Source organism: Centrocercus urophasianus, unplaced genomic scaffold (genome assembly GCF_019232065.1).
Source record: "Centrocercus urophasianus isolate 14NV4802_14NV808 unplaced genomic scaffold, USGS_Curo_1.0 seq_23, whole genome shotgun sequence".
NCBI lineage: Eukaryota > Metazoa > Chordata > Aves > Galliformes > Phasianidae > Centrocercus > Centrocercus urophasianus.
Genome location: NW_024884789.1, coordinates 10,644,794 through 10,664,051, shown reverse-complemented (window position 1 = coordinate 10,664,051; position 19,258 = coordinate 10,644,794). Strand labels below are relative to the sequence as shown.

Sequence of the window (19,258 nt, the reverse complement as noted above, 5' to 3'; positions counted from 1 at the left end):
GGAATATGTAAAGAAAGCATCATGGCAACTGTACGTGTAAGCTGCTAAAACTGTAGCACTGGAGCCCTTTAAACTGAAGTATTTGAGAACACTGTGCAGTTCACAACAAGGCAGTTGTGCTTTATAACTCTCTAATATGCCTATAATCCAGACAGATTAAATTGCACTGTTGTCCTGGAACCTGTGAAGTGCTGGGTGGTTCACCTTTCGGGAGCCAGACTTGATAATCTTTATGGGTTGCTTCCAACTTGGGATGTTCTGTGATACTATGATTCTAAGAATTAGCACTCCAGAGAGTTTATTGAGCTGTATTTTTTCCTGTACACAAAGACCTCTTCAGAAGACAGAAGCTATTTTAGAGATCTTTATTAGGTCCGTCATGTTGACTCTGTTCTCTGCAGGTTACATCCTTGCCTGCAGGACCTGTGACATTGTGCTTTGCTTTGTATGCAGGTGCAAAAGGTGAACCTGGACCACCAGGCCCCCCTGGGCCTCCTGGACCTCCAGGGCCTCCAGGAAAACGTAAAGGTAAAGCACAGCTTCAGGAGAATATGTACAGCAACAAATGCACAGGTTAGTTCTTTCCACTGTTCTTTTTAATATTATTGACAGGTTCAAGATTAAGCACGTTGTTCTAAGTGTCATGAAGCAGTGATTGGCTGCAAATTTCCCAGCAGATACTGTTATAGCCAAGATAAGAACATCCATACTGACAGTTCATAGACTATCTGCTGAAATGCAGCAGCTGTACTCCTCTCTCCTTTCCCTCTCCCCTCCATGTAGGAGTGGAGGAAAAAGGTATACACGGATGTTTGGAAATCTTGCTCATTCTGTTGTAAAACTCAGCAGCTGTATTTTAAATGCATTTGAATTCTCGAGTCACTGAAGTTTAGACCAGTTTGACAAGTCATGTTACCTCAGAGCCATGCTTATTGGTCATTGAAGCAGTATGAGGTGAGACAAGCTGTTGCTTGGTTGCTCTGCAATGTTCTGCCCACTGTTGTATTGTGATAACTGGAAAATATTAGATCGATCCATCAGTTGATAATGGAAAGCAAAGAGAAGCTGTTGCTATAACAGCATTTGTATTTCTAGCTTGAAAATGGAAGGAAACTTTTGGTTTTGGATCTATATATTGGATCTGGCACTGCTGTCCTTTTGTCCTTTACCCCGGATAGGATTACATTTGATGCCAGAGATATGTTTTTCAGTGACTGTTACTCCCTGTACAGTCTTAGGATGATTTTTCCTCCTCACTGAGAAGGTCAGAGTGATAGCAAAGAATGTCCCAGGTAGTAATTTTCCTTCTTTCACATTTTTCAGAAAAGAGGGGAGTTGTCTGTGACAGTGTTGGTTAAATGAGGTTTCTCTGGAAACTGGAAATGTATGAACTAAGACAAACAGTGCAAGTGTGAAATTTGCAGAGTGATTCGTAAGTCTTGTCATTACTAGGGTGGTATTGATTTGATGTTGCCACAGTAAAGTTGAGGAGGGGGGGCATGGTTCTTCTCCAGTGCTAGGAATAAGTCCTTCAGTGGTAATGGATTCAAAATACTGTTCTCTCTTCTTTCTTCTGCCCATTTTTCATTAGCAGCCCTTCACGTTGCAGGCAAGGCACTCAGCATTTAGGATGTCTAGCACCTGAATTGTTCACTGCAAGGAGATAACTAGTGATTAGCTACTAGCAATGTCCATTTCAGCTTGTAGGAGTTTTGAGTGAGCTAGGCCTGGCATGTATATTAATGTCATCTTTTTTTGGTAAGATGAAATCTTTTTTATTATAAATGCTGTTAACTGGTGAATATTTAATGCTGGAACATACATCAATTATTTCTGTCTCTTATTCTTAGAATGTAACTGTAGTAGCATGTGAGATTTCAGTTGGGAGACGCTGGGTACTGAAGCATCAGAATGGAGCCCAAAGAGCCTCAGTTGATAGCTGAGCAGAAATTTGATGCTATTTAAAATTCAGAAGTGTGTGAAGTGCTGTGCAAGATCTAATTAGAGCATTTACTCGGGTAGCTTTTTTCCAGTTGTTGATACTGTCTGAAGTTCTTTGGAGGGTTAAACTTCACCAGATGGATTTCTGGTGGATTTGAAATCCCGGTGTGCAGATGGGAGTTATATTCAAAAACTTTGCACAGAAGAGGTGCTCCTCAGTGAGCATTTAAATGTTATGAGTAGTGAATTGTGTGACCATAATGCAAAAGTAAATCATATTTTCTTATATAATAATCATATCCCTTTGAAAATAGAGAAGACATGTCCTGATTTACAGCTGTAATTAAGTTATTGCATAAGAATGTAGGAATGATTTCCATGAATCAGATTTTACCTGTTTCAAAATTTACTTTCCTTAAGAGAATAGAATAATTAGTTGCAAGCTCAGGTGCTTTGCTCCCATGATTCTGCTAGCTAATTCTGGAAGAAACAGCACATCCCTCACTCTGCCCTTTACATCCTCCCCCAGATTGACCATAACCATAGTTCTAATGTCCTGTAAATTCTGTTAACTCTCAGCCAGAATATTTTAGAATCAGAAGAACCACTATGATATTTATTATTATTATTATTTTGGGTGGAAGGAATGCAGTGGAAATTTCACATAGTGGTCTCTGATAGAAAGCTTTCTAATCTTAATTGCTTTCTGTTTCATGCAGCTGAAAGTTCCCAGAGAGGTTTGCAAATGTTCTCAAATCCAAACAGTGCATTCATCTTCACAAGAAACATTGACCTGGTCCTTGACTATTCCACAGTGTTAGATAAACCACTGTATGAGGAGCTGTTCTTGCAGTTAATTTTATCAGTTTCCTTGGGCTGAGACTAATAAGCTTGTGCATCACAGCTTGTCATTTCTGTGGGGTGGATTCCTTTCTTGAGATATTTTGAGAAGACTTTGAGATCAAAACCTGGAAAGAGTATTTGGGGATTTCTGGGTTCCAGCTACAGGCATGTCTTCCCACAACTGGATTGACTGTTTGTGCCTTTTTTAGGAGAGAAGTTGTGATCAATTACAACTTCAAATGTCGTATCAGTAAGTGTTTTAGATAAAAGGATGTGTTGTTTTTGGTCTGCCTTGGAGTATTTTCTTTCTGTATTAACAGAGAGAGGTTATAACCTTAAGGAGGAAACAAAGCAGTGCAATCTGCTCTTTCGTTCCTCTGTGTCATACTGCGCTTTCAGCTTTACTTTATGGATACTTCATACTTTTGCTACCTTGCTAGTTTCAACATCATCACAGTCCTGCAAAGCCCAGGAATCAGTTGGAAAACAACAGTGAAAATGTGTGAAATGTGGAAGGAGGTGAATGTTAAGAACTGGATTAGAAGAGAGGTGAAGTGAAATCAGGATGTCTTCAGCACAGGACTGAGAACTATTTGTTCTCTGCAGTTTTTCATTGTAACAAAGTAGAAATGTGCTGCATTGTTTTAAAGACAGAAGGTGCATCTGTGTTTACAGAAAAGGTTTTATAAATAATCTCATAAAGGCATCATTTAAATGGTAAATGCTGCAGAAAACCCAACCAGTTAACCTTCAAATCATTGAGGAGTGAGGGAAAATGTTTGCAGTTGTTTATTTGCTTCTTTGGTGCACCATTTCTCTGTGGAAAGAATATGGTGTATAATTTCCCTTAGTCTTTTGTGTTGGTTCTTTAATGACACAGGTGGCTGATCTGCATTCTTATGCATGCAGTGCTCAGTGTGTACATTAAGTATGGTTTACTGTTCTGGGGATTCATGGCAAGTTCAGAACTTCCATGGTTGTCTACAGAGTGCAGCCCCACTGCTGGTGTGTCCAGATTTTGAGGTGTGAGGTCCTTGAGTTTGGCCATTGCTCACTCCCAAGGAAGCAGATTTGGTATTACGGATAAGTCAGCCAGCTGGCAGCTGCCTCAGTTATCTGCTGCTATCTGAGGAGAGGGACAGCACTGCCTTTCAAAGCACCTGCTCTGAAATTCTCAGCTAGAGGATGAAATCTGCTGAGCAAAACCAGTTGCTCCTCAAAGTTGTCTGTCAGCCTGATAACTTCAAGGGAACGAACTCACCTGAACACTTCATTTGTTCATTTATTTAAAATCACTTAAGTGTTTCTCTAGATGAAATAGAATCCCAAACATCATTTCTTTAGTTTAGTGAAGCCACTGATGCATGTCTGTCATGTTGAATGTAGAAAGATGTCACCTTTGACCCTTTCTCTCTGAAATCCAGGTGAGACGTGTGCTGTACCAAATGATGATACCTTGGCTGGAAAAGCTGAAGACAGACCCTCCGGTCATTCCAAAAAAGCTGGTAACCTGCTAGAGTGTCAGCCTAGCTGCTGCTTGCTGGGTTGCAGTCACACAGGTAACAGACGCGTGCTTTTTCTCTACTAGAGTGTGTCATAACATCTGTAGGAAGTCCTGTTCACTTTGTCAGCGTACAGCAAACGTTTGGAACGTGGATGCGGGAACCTGGGAATGTGAGCGATGAAAGGATTTGGCTTACCATGCACTTCTCAGGTATGGCACTGCTAGTTACCATCAAAAGTCAGGCTTATTAACATTGCCTTCGTACTTCCTTCAACCCAGATTAATGTTTCAAACAAAGCGTGATGGTTTTACCCACATCTTTTTGAGAGTGTTTTCCATATCACTGTTTAACACTTAGCTGTGCACATGATGATAGACATTTCTAATATTTTCTGACGTTTTCAGAATCCAGTGTTGATTCTGAATAGCTTGAGGATTTTTTTTAGTGCCCATTGTCCATGTCTTTGTATTCTTGTCCTTTACTGCTTTCTATGGTTTTAATTTAATCCCCTAAATTGTAGCTAGGACTTTGCCTTACCATTAAGGGAGAGTGTAAATGAATCAGATGCTATGTGAGCTACATTATTGCAGGATCTTTTCCAGGACGTGAATGGTGGAAGGAAATATTGTTGCAGTTTAGCAAGTGTGTTCAACATTAAGGCTGATTACTCAATGGGAAGCTGCCCCTTGAACACCTTTATGTGTTCTTGGCTTTGCTTCTGGATTATTTTATCATGTTCCAGCATATTAAATTATTGTTGAAAACATAAATACAATTATTGTCTGTCACAAACTTGATTCTGATTGAATTTTAGGGTAGGGATTTCAGAAATTAGGTAAATCAAATGATGGTCTTTTAATTTTATTTTTTATTCTTCCTTTTAGGAAACTCTATAAAAGAATATGAGAATTCCAATGCCTTGCTGAATGACAGCTACAGGATCATTAACATCACAGGATTCTTTTACGGTTGTGGTCACGCAGTACAAAACAATCATCTGTACTACCAAAAGGGAGGAACCAATGTCATTCTGAAGTAAGTCGATATAATTTGCTTAAGGCTAATGATGTGGTGGAACGAGCAGCCATATGTTAGCAATGGAGATGGACCTCAAAAAGCCAGGCCACTTCTTTTGTACTGTTTTGTTTCTTTTTGGTACTATCTAGCATAGGAAGAATGGAAGAAGTGGTTCAGAATTCTTTTCAGAATAGAACAATTAACACTTTCCTGTCTGTAATTGGAATGTGGGTCACTGACCTTCCATGCAGTCTATGTGTGCATCATGTGTTGGAGCTGAGGAATTGGGCTTCTCAGCTCATTACTCTGCTGTGACAATTAGCTCTTTAATCACTGTGCAGCTCTGTGTCCAGGCAGATAACTGTAGCAGTAACTATTTGATGTATGAGATGCAAAACGGTCCTTCAGATTGAAAAGATGCTGTGTGCAGAGATGGCAGTGGATTTTCCTGTTGGAAGATTCTTGGGTCCAGCAGGTTCCTATTATACACTGGTGTTTTTGCACTTGGATTCTTTGTTGTGTTCATAATTGGCAGAAAGAAATGTGATCTGAATAAGGAATACAAGGGTCAGAAAAAAGAATATGATTAAAGAAAATAAGGTGTGTGTGCATCTACCTGCATCAGCATAGCAATTGGTTCAGCCTCAGTCTGGGGGACACAGATGAAGGGTTATACAACTGAAGCCCACTTATGGAACATGTTGGCTTACCAGAGCTTCTTCCTGGGTTGATGCACAGGTCTTGCTCTCAGATAGCACTGTTCTTTGCTGGTAAGGGTTGAGTTAATGCTGGTAAGGGTTGAGTTAATGCTGCTCATGCACAGGAATGCACCAAGGCAGAGGAGTAGCGACCTGTGATTGAATGTTCCATTGTGGAGGAATCACTCCGCTGTTTGGTTTCCTTCTAATAAATTTCTGTAACTCTCCCAATGCATCACCCTGAATTTGAACTGGAAGTTACATCCTTATTTCTTCAGTTTCTACTGATGACAGACAATACAAATCAAAAACAGAATCTCATCTTGTGGGAAGAGCCAAATAAATACAGCCCAAGGGCAAGTGAAAGATTTCATCTTCTTTCAAGCTCAGTTGACTCTGATGTCTGAGCCAAGAACACTACTGTACTTTGATGTCTCTACCCAAGCAGGTGTGTGTGCCTTCTTCCTATATTCATTTAGATGCTAAGGAATGTAAGCAAGCTGCTTGGATTCTACAATATTTATTCTGCCAAAGACAAACTCATTTTTTGGCAACCTACTTTAAATATCTTTAGGGATTTTTGTTTATACATTTTTAATGACCATCTCCGTCTAAACAGTGCATAGTGATAGTACAGAAGTTCCTTACCATTGCTTGGACACCCTTAATTTGGAACTGCCTTCATGCACAGAAGAACACAAGATATTCATGGAATCTTCAGAACCTCTCAAAGAAGTTGCTCAGAGTTTGCCATTCTGTTCAGTTGTTCACTCTGAGGTTATTTATTTTCAGCATAAGGAAGGGTTAGGCAGTAAGAAATTTGTTGTAGTAAAATCCTTGATTCTTGGCTGCAAAAAAGCTTCTGGCAGCTTTTGTATTGATGCTGTGCAAAGAACAGCTAGAGGTGGCTAGATGATTTTGCAAATGCTGGAAACATATCTAGGAGTTTCTTGTCACATTTACAAGCTGACAAAATTAGGTTTCTCTGATACCCTTCAGTAAGTTTTCTAGTGATGGCCAGATCCCTTGCATAAGGAATGCTTCATCCCTTCCACTTTTGTCTTGTAATGTTTTTGCACTTCTTTTCATTTTGGTCCACTTACTCATCTCAGTTGATCAGAATACTGCTTGTAGCTTGATGTGGTTGATGTGACATTGACCTGTATCTCACCTTTTACCTCAAGGTGGTGGAAGATTAAGGACTTAATTGAACCATTTGGAGTTCTGGGCTACACAGTCCCCATGGAGTGACAGGAAGGGAACCTCAGGAATGAAACCTCACTATTCTGCTTCAGAATTTTCACATAAAAGAGAAAAAGACAAGGTTTTCTATGATTCTATGATCTTGCTCGTTTCTAATGCATCTTGAGATGCTTTTTGCCTTGTTGACTCATATAGAAAAGCCTCCCAAAGAAAACTGGCATTTCTGTGGGACTGTTCCTGCTAGCCCTTGCATCAGGTTGTTTACAAATATGAAGTGAGTAATAGGTTTAGCAAGGTCGACACATTTTTGGAAATCAACTCCAGCCCTAAAAGCATGTTTTAATGCAAACATGTGCTGCTGGAATATGGAGCTGCTGCATAGCTGAGTTCTAGAAAAGCTGAAGTGAATCACTTTTTGAGTTTTGACTTTTCTTTGGATCATTTTCCTGCATGATTTGTCAGTCTTAAGTCTGCCCTTTCAGAAAACTCTTGGACAGTAGATTCTTGGACTGAAAAATTCTTTTCCTGTATTTGAGGAAATTAGCTATATAGTTACAGAAATATTAGACAGTGAAATGTGCTTTGTTACAGAATGCATTTCTTAAAAGGATAAAAGCATACTCTGCACTTACTAGAGCACTACACTACTCACTGATTAAATATTAACTGCAAATATGCTTTGATAGCAGCTGATTATCTTCTTGCAATTGTAGAAGAATTCAATTTTAAGGTGCTAAATGCCACTATCTTTGGACTATCATCATATTAAGGAATTTCAAGGAATAAAACCACTTTTATACATCAGAGAGGAGACATTCAAGCTGTCCTTTCGGAGGCATGAGGTCAGAATTTTGGCTCTGCAAAAGTAGCATTTTTATTCCTTTGATGTTGATTTGAGCAAATCACTGCATTATCTGAACTATTTTCAAAAGACGAGCTCTAAGACTAGGTGAACCTGCCCAGAATTCATGCCAGTTCGGTCAGTCACACTTTCTCCCTTTAGCTCCTGCCAGGTAGAAGGCAAATTTCTGTAGATTTCAGTTTTGGGCTTCACCTGGTATCCCATTTTTTCACACTCGTCCTTTCTTTTAGTTGGCTTCCTTCATCTCACTGATATTAACATTCATAGACTAAATGAAACTAAACTTACCAAAGTGAATTCATGCTCTTGTGTGCCCCAAATTGGTTATTACTGTCAAGTTTTCTCCTGGTGTTTTGGAAGGAGCTTTCAGTGGAGCATTTCGTTTTAAAAGATATCACTAGAATTGTCCTTAAGTATTTTCAACAATGCTTCTATCAGTAATTACATCCTCTGAATCAATCCATCCAGCCTGTTGAAATACAAACACACTTTTAACACAAGGTACTGATCCTTTATTTCCTTTCAGACTTGGGCTTGATAAAGCATCGCTGGGCATGCTGCTCATTGAGAATGCCCTGTATCACGGCCGTAACTACCTCTTTTCTAACTCGAAGACGTATTTCAACATAGCAGTGGATGAAAAAGGACTCTGGATTATATATGCCTCAAGCACTGATGAAACAATAATAGTAGCACACATTGATGAAGAAACGTTCTCGGTCATTCGGCATATCAATACTACATATCCAAAGTCCAAAGCTGGTAATGCATTCATAGCATGTGGAATTATCTATGTTACTGATACTAAGGACATGACAGTAAGTTTTGCTTTTGATTTACTGAAAGAAAAGCAGGTTGATGCAAGGTTTGAGTTACGGTCTTCACAGTCTGTTCTTGCTATGCTCTCATACAGTCTAAGAGATAAGAATTTGTATACATGGGAGAATGGGAGTTTAATGGTATATCCAGTACATTTTGGTGGATGAATATATTTTAAAAAGGAATGTTAGGAAATCATGTTTGACTAAACAGATTATTTAAAGCAGTATGATATACATATTGGAGTCCCTTCACTTGGTATACCCTTTCTGTTCACTGATGGTGGTTTACGTGCTTGCATAAAAGGGAAATCAGACCCCTTTGTATAAATGCACTTAAATCATACAGGCTATTTCTTCTTTTTGTTGTTCAGAGAATGTTCGATATTACAGCTGGCACACAGTTACCACAGACTTGCTTTTGTTTTTCCCATTCTTGAGCCAATAATTAGACCTAATGTATGTTGATTATTCCATGGTCCTGTGATCAGCAGTGACTATTTATAACTTCCAGTTGCAATCATCTTATCTGCAGTCATTTTCTAGTCAGCAATTATGGTATAAGTGTCTAAATAATGAACTTGTGTATAAATACTTTCCTCGGTTGCCCCTCTTCTCTGTGAACGTATTTTTGACAAGGATATAGAGCTGTTAAGAGGACTGGAAAGAGTTGTTTAAATATCAAAAAGCAAAATCTTCAGATTTGAGAAGTCCAGCCAACTGTTACATCATTAAAAGCACAATCCAGCCCCAGTTGCGAGGAAAATGGTAGTAATGACATTATTAAATACTGACGCCTGTGAAACTGTTTAGTAAAGTAAATGTGGGAAGGAAAGTAACTGGGTATAAAATTGGAGGAAAACATGTACATTTTAAAATTAAAATTCTTGTTTAAACGGTGTTGTAGTTGCTTGTATTGTTGGGATCTCTTCCTTCCCCCTCTCACTGCCACATAAAGTCCACCATTTCATAGAATTACAGCTCACTAAGTGTAGTTACAAGGAAGGTGCATTTCTGATAAATTTTCCTCACACTTACTCATAGAAATGAAGTCACAAAATGGAGAGTGTACTTCTTTGCTGGTATTCTTTGAAAAATGAAATACCTGGAGCAGGATGGCCTGTATTTGTCACAGTGCTTAGTGACTTGATTCAGAAGGTAGCCACTCACATTCAATCTTTCGGGAACAAGAGGCGAAAAGTGATAGGAGCTTTTGACTTTAATTTTGTTCAGTACTTCAGATTTCTAACTTTAACATTGGAACATCCGTTGTGTCTTTGTGTGTTTCAATTCAAAATTGCCCTCTGAAAACTTGAATTTCAAAGTTGTCAGTGCCTATTGGTAAATCTGTGGGATTAATCCAAATATTTAAAAACTCTCTTAAACCTGACTGCACTCAGCTGTTTAATGCCTACTTGGTATCAAGGAGCCATTGAATGGATAAAAAGAATGCAGGATGATCTTTGCAGGCAGAACTTAACTAACAGATGTATTAGAAAAATAAAGCTGCTGCAGCTAAGCTTCAGTGTGTGATACAGTGATGGCTGGGCCTGGGCAGTATCCTCTTCTCTTAGCATGCTTGCTGGTTTCACTGAGGCCAGGATTGGCCTCCTGTACTAAGAATGTACTCTGCCTGTGCAGGCAGAGACAAAAAAGCACAATTAATACTCTGAACTAATAAGCACGTCAGAACTCATGTGCCAAGAATCCTATCCACAACAATAATGCAAAATGTCACAGTCCAGAATTACATCTTGGGGGAGGTTGTGGGTTTTTTTTTTTTTTTTTTTTTTTAATTCTGTTACTAAGAAATTTTTTATATAGCATGCATATGTTAAACATGTTAAATTTCTGAATGTCATTGCTGACCCAGTCAGATCAACCTACTGGAGAAAGGCCAGCAAACTCCATCTCCTGCCTCAGTGGCTGAGCCAGGCTTGTGTAAGAAGTGTTTCTTGCAGCTGCCTCAGTTGGAGATGGAACTACATGTTAGCTTCATGATTTTCTAGGAAAGCTGAAAATGAAATGCAAAAGTTTTTCTTACTTGAGTATGGTCAGGTCAAGTCAAAGCTCGCTCATTCAGTCTCTAAGAATTTCAGTTAAGTCTATTTAAATGTAAGAAAGTTCTGAAGTGAACTGTTCCATGAAATAAAAGTAATTTATTTAACTTACAAAGGGAAAACTAAACAATGACATTTACTTTTCTTTCTTTTCCTACTTCACAGCCTGCAATTTAAGACTGCCTTTGGAGAAAGGTGCTTTTTATTCCAGTATATTTTACAATACAGCACAGACATCAAAATTTTCATTGGAAGAGTAAGACACTTCATTGACATTTAAATACACAGACATCTTTTCCAGTGTCTTAAGAACATAGTTTTTGTTTACAACAGAAAAATACATCTGACAACAGTAGCTAGTTATATTACAAGCAAACAATATTGAACTCTGCATAGTTTATACAATATGCTGTGGTAATAATTTAATTACCAGTTTTATCCACTATTTACTAGCTGGCCACATAAAGCCTGACATTCATCTGAAATGTGGCATTGTATGTTCTATTGGTATTTTCTTATTAGCTTCATTTAATGAAGTATTTTCTGGACAAATGAATTTCAAAAACTAAAAGCTGACCAGAACCATGGGTGTCCTCACTACAAACATTTAATGCACACAGTACATTCCTAAAGTAAAGGCAGGTGGCCAATAGAGAACATAGCTGTCAGAAAGGAAGGGAAATAGTGTGCAAATTAAAACAAAAAAAAGCATTTAAAAATGTTAATGTGCAAGTTTACAGTATCAACTATGTAGTAATACTAACTGGGAAAGAAATCTCAGCATAAAATGATACGTCTCACAGTACATTCTTGATTGCACATTTGCATCCATTACACGTTCTTGTGAAAACCAAATACACTGAGTACCTTTAATTAAAACTAAACTATTTTACAATGAGAACTTGTAGACATGCTTCCATTAGTGGGAAAAACTGGAATAAAAATAATCAGAATCACTTTAGAAATGCTTACTGACTTGTAGAGCACAGTGCTTGTTAAGTGGCTGACAGTCAGGACCTTTGCAATACACTTATACTTACTAAATGCAGCCTGTGGTTACTGAGCAATACCCCACCCACGACTGACTGTACTGGGTTTTATTCTTTGCTGTTACAACACAGTACTCACATTTCCATCCCAGTGATCCTTATAGGTATATTCAAAATATACCTGTTGAAAAAGTACTGTGTCTTTCCTCCCCCCAGTAATACTTAATGTTGCTGTAATTGCTTTGAAAGGCAACAGAAAAATTCCACAGTGCATATCACTGCATTTTTTGAGACTTAAAGGGACATTATATAAAAACAGGGTTAGCTGGCAGAAAGCTACAGAATGTCAAAAATGCCTGAAGGGATGTTGAAAGCGTTGGGAAGAACCCTCATTTTCAAGGTGCCATCTGCTCCACAGGAGAAGATACGATTCCTTTGAATGGTTTCAATCTGGGTGACACCAGCACCAATATTTCTGAAAATGGACTGCTTAGCATGTTCATTTTTAAATGAATGGATTAAATTGTAGCCAGTCAATCTCCACACCTGTATCAAAAGAATGACAAATGAGATGAAAGATAATGAAAATTAGGACTTTTATATTTTTTTTCTCTAATATTTCAGGTTCTTGGCTCTTGTAAACCCTATTCAGCAAAGAGAGAGGATATTTTTTGTCATCTATAAGCAAGAGTTGCCACAAATCTTAAGAGGCTCTCGTTGAAACATACAGCAAAACAGCTACCATAATGTAGGGCAGCTGGTTACTTCACAGGGCAAAGCTGCTGTGCTGCCTGATCAGAGGTGCCCAACGGCTTTCTTCCCTTGGAAAGTACAAAAAGGTGCAGGATGCATTTAAAATAGCCTCTATTTCTTTTGGTTGTTTTTGTTGGTTGGTCGGTTGGTTGTTTTTTTTTGTCTGCCTCCTGTGAAATCCCAGTAGCTGTCTTGTGCTACAGCACCAAGTGAAAAAAGGAATTCGGTGTTACAGAAATGTTGAAAGATATTAAGGTTACTGAGTGCCCACTGTATTATAAGGAGACATATCCAAAGGCAAAACCAATACATCTTAAAGTGGGAAAAATAAGATTTCAAATCATGGATTTTGTTTTAACCATTTAAAATTGCAATTTTTAAAAGACTTTTATCTTCTTTAGTGGAGAACACAGATACCAGAATATTTAATCTCATACTTGAAAGATAAAAGTAAGCATCCTGTTTATCAAATGTAGAAGTTTTGTGGACTTTTTGTTTTTTTCAGCTGTTTTGTTACCATGTTCATGTACCTATTTACAGCATGCTGACCAAAATATATCTGTGCACTGCTTAAGATAAATACTCTTCTAGTACAACTCAGCTCCTCTATAGCTTACCTTCATGTTACCTTCTGCTGAGCCTGTAACAAAATAGTCCTCAGAAGGATCCAGTGCAAGGGCCTTAACAGCTGAATCGTGTGCTTGGAAGGTATAAAGGATTTGCCTCTGTCTGATGTCAAAGATGCAGATGTATCCCTTCCTACCACCAGAAATCAGCAGCTGATGCTTTGGTGCATACTGTAGTACCGTGGCACCATGATCGTGACAAGTGAAGGCTGAAGAAGAAGGATGCCACAGTTTAATAGATTTGAAACTGTAAGTAGCTTTTGATCTTCACATGCATTTCTGTTACTGTTTTCTGAATGTTTTCTAACTTGATAGATACATTCCTTCATACTGATAGTGTTGTATCAGTTAACATCCTTCTTTGCTCTTGTAAGGGCTACCTAGGTCTAGGGAACAAGAAATATGCAGTCTAACTTATCTTTATTAGAATATATATGAATTAAATATATTTTGTAAATAAATTATACATGAGTTAATATACATAAATGAATTAAAAGAACCCTAAGAAAATACAACATTCAACATATACATTAAAGTACATTAAAATAAAATACTAAAAAAAAAAAAAAGAATAATACTATAACTGAAGATAAAAATTAGAGTAAGTATTAATTACCATATACACATTTATTATTCTGTTATAATTTCCTAAACTCTTATTTCTTAGGTGCCCTGACTGGAATTCTTTAAAATGAGACAGAACTTCAGTGCAATCTGCTGGTTTAAAAAAGTGAATCTAAGAATGTACCTATTGTTTACACAGGTAATTGCTAAGTTCATTCCAGTACTGCAATTATTTGCAGCTGTGTATGATAGTTGCTTTTTTACAAATCCAAGCTCTCATATTAAGATTTTAAATTAATTTTTCCTCCACAGTGCAAGGTGATAGAATTTTGCTTTATTTTTTTTTTTACCTAAAGATGAATGTATTGAACTTGGTCAAATAGATAAAAACATCTTGTTAAGAATCCAGCCTGGCTGCTGAAAGATAAAGACATTTTTTTTCTGATTTGCTTCTGCTGTTACCTACAGTTGTCTTCTCTTGGTAGTTTAATAGAGTAGTGGATCTATGAATTGCTTGTTTAAGTGAAATTCTGCATACACACAGTCTTTAGTAATGCAGCTTTGGTTGTCAGTTGTGTTGGTTTTTTAGGATTGTATTCAAGTATTTCAGGCCTTATTGTAACAAAAATAGCTCTAAGTGTGTTCTTCATACTTTTCTCTGTAGAGTAGATAATGATAATGCTAGAGACATGTATCAGACCTGGGACGTGCAAATATACAAATACATAGACTAGTTCTTCAGCATAAATTTCTCTCTTTGCCCTGAAAATGCATTCTGTATTTTTCTTTATTCAGTGAGAAGCAGACTTATATTTTCACTGCAGCACTTACCATGTACAAGACTGTTACCAGATGAAACCAAAGTGTCCCAGAGGCACACATTTCTGAAAGAAAAAAAAGTCATTATGGCTTGTTGATAAGTGATTCATAGGGTGACAGGACTCAGATAGTGCCTGTGTTCTGTATCAAAGATTAGAAGGTAGAACTGAACTAGGAGCCCTTGGCTCTCTGCAGTCATTGGAGAGCATATGGAAAGATTTAACATCTTAACTCTTTCTGTGCTCTTTTATGCTTCATAATAGAGGCTGTACTTTCTGCCTCTAAGATGGATACTAACCCTAGGATGAACCAAGAAGTTATTCAGGTTGCTCTTCTCAAAGAAAAATAATTATCTTCCTTTTACTGAACATGTTTATCCTCACAGCAGCATGTCAGAACTTTCTGAACGTGGAATACATCATGGAAAAACTGTTTAATTCTTAACCATCCCTCACAAACTAAATGCTGGAAAAAAAATGACCGAAGGAGTGATGTTCAAAGAAATAATCTGTCAGGTCTGAGCAGTAAGTAAACTTGTAATGCTAAGCCTTAAAACATCAGCCACGTATTAATGCGTGACAAGCAGTGGGTTAGTAGACATCAGTAGGTAGCTCTGGTGAAATGCCGCAGTTTCTTTAAACACACCTGTTGTCATTGGACTGTCCTGACGTGGCCACGAGACTTGAAGAGGTTATAAACGCAAAGTCACTTGTGGTTTTACTGTGACACTGCCAGCTCTATTAAAACAAAGCAGAATAACAGAGAAGCAATCATATCAGTTGTAGTCTGATAGTAGCATCAAGTGCTACTATCAGTGTCATGTCACTGCTGTCATACAGGAAACGGTCTTAAGGTTTTGAAAGCTGAAGTAGTGACACACAGTGCAGCTTGAAATCTCAGAAGATGAATCAATGGATTAAAAAAATCTAAAACAAATACTAAAATAATTGAACTATTAAAAAAATCCACAATGTCTTGTATCACATTAGCCTGAATTTCAAATTAAGCATGATCTTTTTGTGCTGTTAATTAGCAGTGAAAAGAAGAGAGTGCTTTTACTATTTCTTGGGGCTGTAAAGTCCTTACTGCGAGCTCTCATTTTTATTTAATCAAGGGCAATGCTGATAGCATTTGTAATTGCATCACAGCTTACAGTCACTTTACAATTTGAGCTTCAAATCAATAGTAGTGAAAATAAGCATACTGATGAAGTGTGCCAATTAAAAATAAGCGAAACAAAAATGCCTCAGTGAAACTCTTACAGTCTTGATTTGTGTAAAGTCTTGAAGACTAAATTTCCTCTATGAGAAGAAAAAAACCCACAACTGTTAACTTACCAGATAAGGCTTAGGATTTGAGGTGGTTTGGTTTACTTGCCAAATACTTAGAAATCCTTCACCATCAGCAACACCACACTGCAAGGAATGAAATACATTTCTTAGCATAACTTTGAAAAATGAAGGTGGCTATTTCTCCCAGTTCCCTTCTCTTTGTCCATTGTTTTCTGCAGCTTACCTACCTCACATACTCATTTTTGGCCACAGTGTGTGGCTCTTCTGTACTTTTTTTCCTGCTCTCCATAAGTATGTTTTCTAGCCAAAACATTCAACTTTATTATAGCCAGAAAGCAAAGTATGAAGTACTTTTTGAACATCTGTATTTAGTTTAATATGAGTTTTGTTCTGCAAAATAGGCAAGTTCCATTTTTGTAATTAATGTTTGATTTAAAAGCTCACCACTTAGAAACAAATTACAGAAAAGTTTGAAAATAGGAAATATGACACACAATACTGCAAAGTTTTTTGTCTCAAAATGTAGCTAATAAGGACTAGCCTGAAATCAACAGATCAGATAATTTTACAGCACCCAAAACCTTTTTTTTTTTTTTTTTTGAGTGAATCATATTCAGCTTTCCTTGCGAGAACATAAGGAAGAGGTTTCAGATCCAACCATGTTCTACATCGGCTCAGTTAAATTGTAGAGGCATTAAAAATCTGTATGCATGTACGTCAGTTTAAGAACAAATTGTTTTGAGATTGCTTAGAATATGCAGAGAATAAACAGTTCTATAGGGAAGGAATCTGGAAGAGAAGACAGTCAAGCTGATATAAATCAGGGCATTTTTCCTGCAATAGATTTTACTGTTGACGTGTAAAGACACTGCAGATAGATTACTGAAAATCTTGCTTTGTATTAATGTAATCTGACAGGAATCTGTGTGAAGCTGACAGGAAACAAAGGAGAATAAAAATCACTGTTTGTTACAGAGCTTTCATATGCAGTAAAAATGAAATGGTACTGGTTATGGTTATTCTAGGATACGTTAATAGGAGTTTTCTATATCACCAGATAGAACTGTTCTAGAGGTCACAGCATGATCAAATGTGTTCCATAAAAAATTGCAGATATTGTACTTACCTTATTGCCCTGGGAATTGAAATACATTCTTGTAACCCTGGCGTTCCCAGCCTGCTGAAAGCAGACCAATTGCTGTGGCCTTGTCCACTCAAACATTCGAACGCTCCCATCTTGTGCTCCTGTAAGATCTGGATTAAGAAATAGGCATTCATTAGTACTACAGAATGGTATAGAAAAATGTCTGCTTCATACTGGCAAATGTGATTCACTTACAATACTGATGGACTGGATGTGAAGCCATTCTCTTGACGTTATTCAGATTTCTTTTAATAAGCTTTGTAAAAAAAAAAAAATTGAAAAAAAATCAAGAAGAGATAAACACACTATTCAATTTTTCTTTATTCTGCTATATGATAAATGTCCTCCATAATTAAAATGCCTGCAAACTAGCATTATTTGTATCTAATTATGTCTAGTTTTGGTACAGTAATTAAAGCCTGTTTTTGACAGTCTATTCAGTCACGAAATTTCGGATCGTATTATCTTCCATTATACAGATGGCTGATGTAATGCTTTTTATATTAGTCCCAATGCAAGAGTAGTTTAAAAAATTACATTTAATTTTTTGAGAAATTGCAGGTCCTACTTCACAACTCATAAAATCTTGTTTGGCTCATTATTTTTTAAGTCACAATAACACTATGCTATAATCTTAAAGAAGATATGCAGTGTGATCTTCTTTTTGGCCAGGTCTTGGTCACTTTAGGCCTTTTATTTTAACATTGAATTAACACTGCAATAACTTGTGTACTGAATGACACAGCAAAGATGACAGTAAGTCTACAGGGCTGCATGCAACAAAAGTACTTACCACACCAGCTCCAGTGCTAGTTTGACCAGTGCCCAGCCATGGCATAGATGAAGATGGTTGTATCTGACTCACTCCAAAAGATGGTGCAGTTGACTGAGTTAGTGTTGTGGTAGAACCACGAAAGTCAATATCATCAGAACTGTAAGAAAACAGCAGCGTTCTGCTTTAAACAAATGTTTCTTTGCCACCAGTGCTGTTCACTTATCTCGTTGCTGTTAAGAGCCCAGTGGCAGTGGACAGAGAAAGTGAATACAGTAAAGACTGTAAATGTATAACTTCTTCACTTGTATTATACACAAAAACTCCCCTATGCCACACAGACATCACTGTTTAACCTCAACATGTGATTCTAAGTTGTTGAGAATATGAGCTCCCTTGAGGAGAATATGTTAAAAATATGGACAGAAAGATATTACAGCATCTAGTGTTCCTGGCCTGTGCATCTGTAACTGTGCCTGTTCTGTGCAATGGAATGTAGTGCAGGGAAGTGCTTGCTCTCAGTGTGATAATGGAGGAGATCAGGCCACTGCGCTGGACAGCTAGCATCAGGTACCAGAAGTAGTCTCAACAAAGCAGTTTTGCAACTACAAGTGTTTCTGATATACAGCTTCTTTTATTAGCTTATACACCATGAGACTGTATTTCATTGAGCAGTGTAGACATGCCCCAAATACTCAAATCCCTCAAAAACTTAGTTTTACCACTTGTAAAACATACTAATGTTCCTTTGCTTTCTTCTACCGCTGCTCCTTTTGAAAGTGTTCTAAAACCTACCAAAGATTATGCAATTAACATTTTGTGCACTGGAATTCCACATACAGCCTCACAGTAAACCTGTCTGCCCACTATATCCACGGAGAGATAATCCTACCTTTTTGACTCTCTGTCATATTCTTCCCCAATCCATATAAATGACTGAGCAGCCAGTAGAGCTGAAATATCAAGTTCTTGAACATCATGTGTAGATGCCAAAACAATTTCATTGCTGTTTGCCTGTGCAGCACAAATAGAAAATTTAAACTAATTTCAGTTTAGATTATTCTACTATGTTTACTAGTAAAATTTGAGGCCTACCTTATTAACTGCAAATGCCATTATCATATCTGATTCTTTGTGAATTACTTTTGCTTTTCCTCCAGGGTAGCCAAGATCTGCTTCAACCTACAAAACATTTATGAGAAACTTTAATTAGCCTGAAAATCCATTTTGTAGTTGTACATTCAGAGTGCAAAAGTCTATACAAAATTCATGCAAGAAAAGTTCAGTGGCCTCAGCATCGTTTAGGAAGCTAAACTTTAGACTTCTCAGACTGTTTTGTGTTCTAGGAGCCA

At 37.5% G+C, this 19,258-nt stretch overlaps 2 protein-coding genes and 1 long non-coding RNA gene across 9 annotated transcripts in view; 2 read left to right on the top strand and 1 right to left on the bottom strand.

Moving 5' to 3' along the window:
* Positions 1 to 10,088, top strand: part of GLDN (gliomedin) — a 73,753-nt gene extending 63,665 nt beyond the window's left edge. For all 5 annotated transcript variants that reach the window (XM_042824695.1, XM_042824697.1, XM_042824698.1 and 2 more), the window contains 5 exons: positions 454 to 573; positions 4,209 to 4,289; positions 4,373 to 4,498; positions 5,174 to 5,324; positions 8,596 to 10,088. In XM_042824695.1, the coding sequence (XP_042680629.1) occupies positions 454 to 573; positions 4,209 to 4,289; positions 4,373 to 4,498; positions 5,174 to 5,324; positions 8,596 to 9,055 (938 nt within the window). In that variant the 3' untranslated portion in view covers positions 9,056 to 10,088. The remainder of the gene's footprint in view (positions 1 to 453; positions 574 to 4,208; positions 4,290 to 4,372; positions 4,499 to 5,173; positions 5,325 to 8,595) is intronic.
* A 1,039-nt stretch (positions 10,089 to 11,127) lies between these two features.
* Positions 11,128 to 19,258, bottom strand: part of DMXL2 (Dmx like 2) — a 51,156-nt gene continuing 43,025 nt past the window's right edge. For all 3 annotated transcript variants that reach the window (XM_042824064.1, XM_042824065.1, XM_042824067.1), the window contains 10 exons: positions 19,002 to 19,088; positions 18,799 to 18,920; positions 17,928 to 18,066; positions 17,330 to 17,390; positions 17,117 to 17,244; positions 16,036 to 16,113; positions 15,344 to 15,435; positions 14,711 to 14,763; positions 13,307 to 13,524; positions 11,128 to 12,482 (listed from right to left, as the gene is read on the bottom strand). In XM_042824064.1, coding sequence (XP_042679998.1) covers positions 12,273 to 12,482; positions 13,307 to 13,524; positions 14,711 to 14,763; positions 15,344 to 15,435; positions 16,036 to 16,113; positions 17,117 to 17,244; positions 17,330 to 17,390; positions 17,928 to 18,066; positions 18,799 to 18,920; positions 19,002 to 19,088 — 1,188 coding nt within the window. In that variant the 3' untranslated portion in view covers positions 11,128 to 12,272. The remainder of the gene's footprint in view (positions 12,483 to 13,306; positions 13,525 to 14,710; positions 14,764 to 15,343; positions 15,436 to 16,035; positions 16,114 to 17,116; positions 17,245 to 17,329; positions 17,391 to 17,927; positions 18,067 to 18,798; positions 18,921 to 19,001; positions 19,089 to 19,258) is intronic.
* On the top strand, positions 13,270 to 15,367 carry LOC122163136. Its single transcript, XR_006169830.1, has 3 exons — positions 13,270 to 13,564; positions 13,983 to 14,078; positions 15,084 to 15,367. It is a non-coding gene; the product is annotated as an uncharacterized LOC122163136 (long non-coding RNA).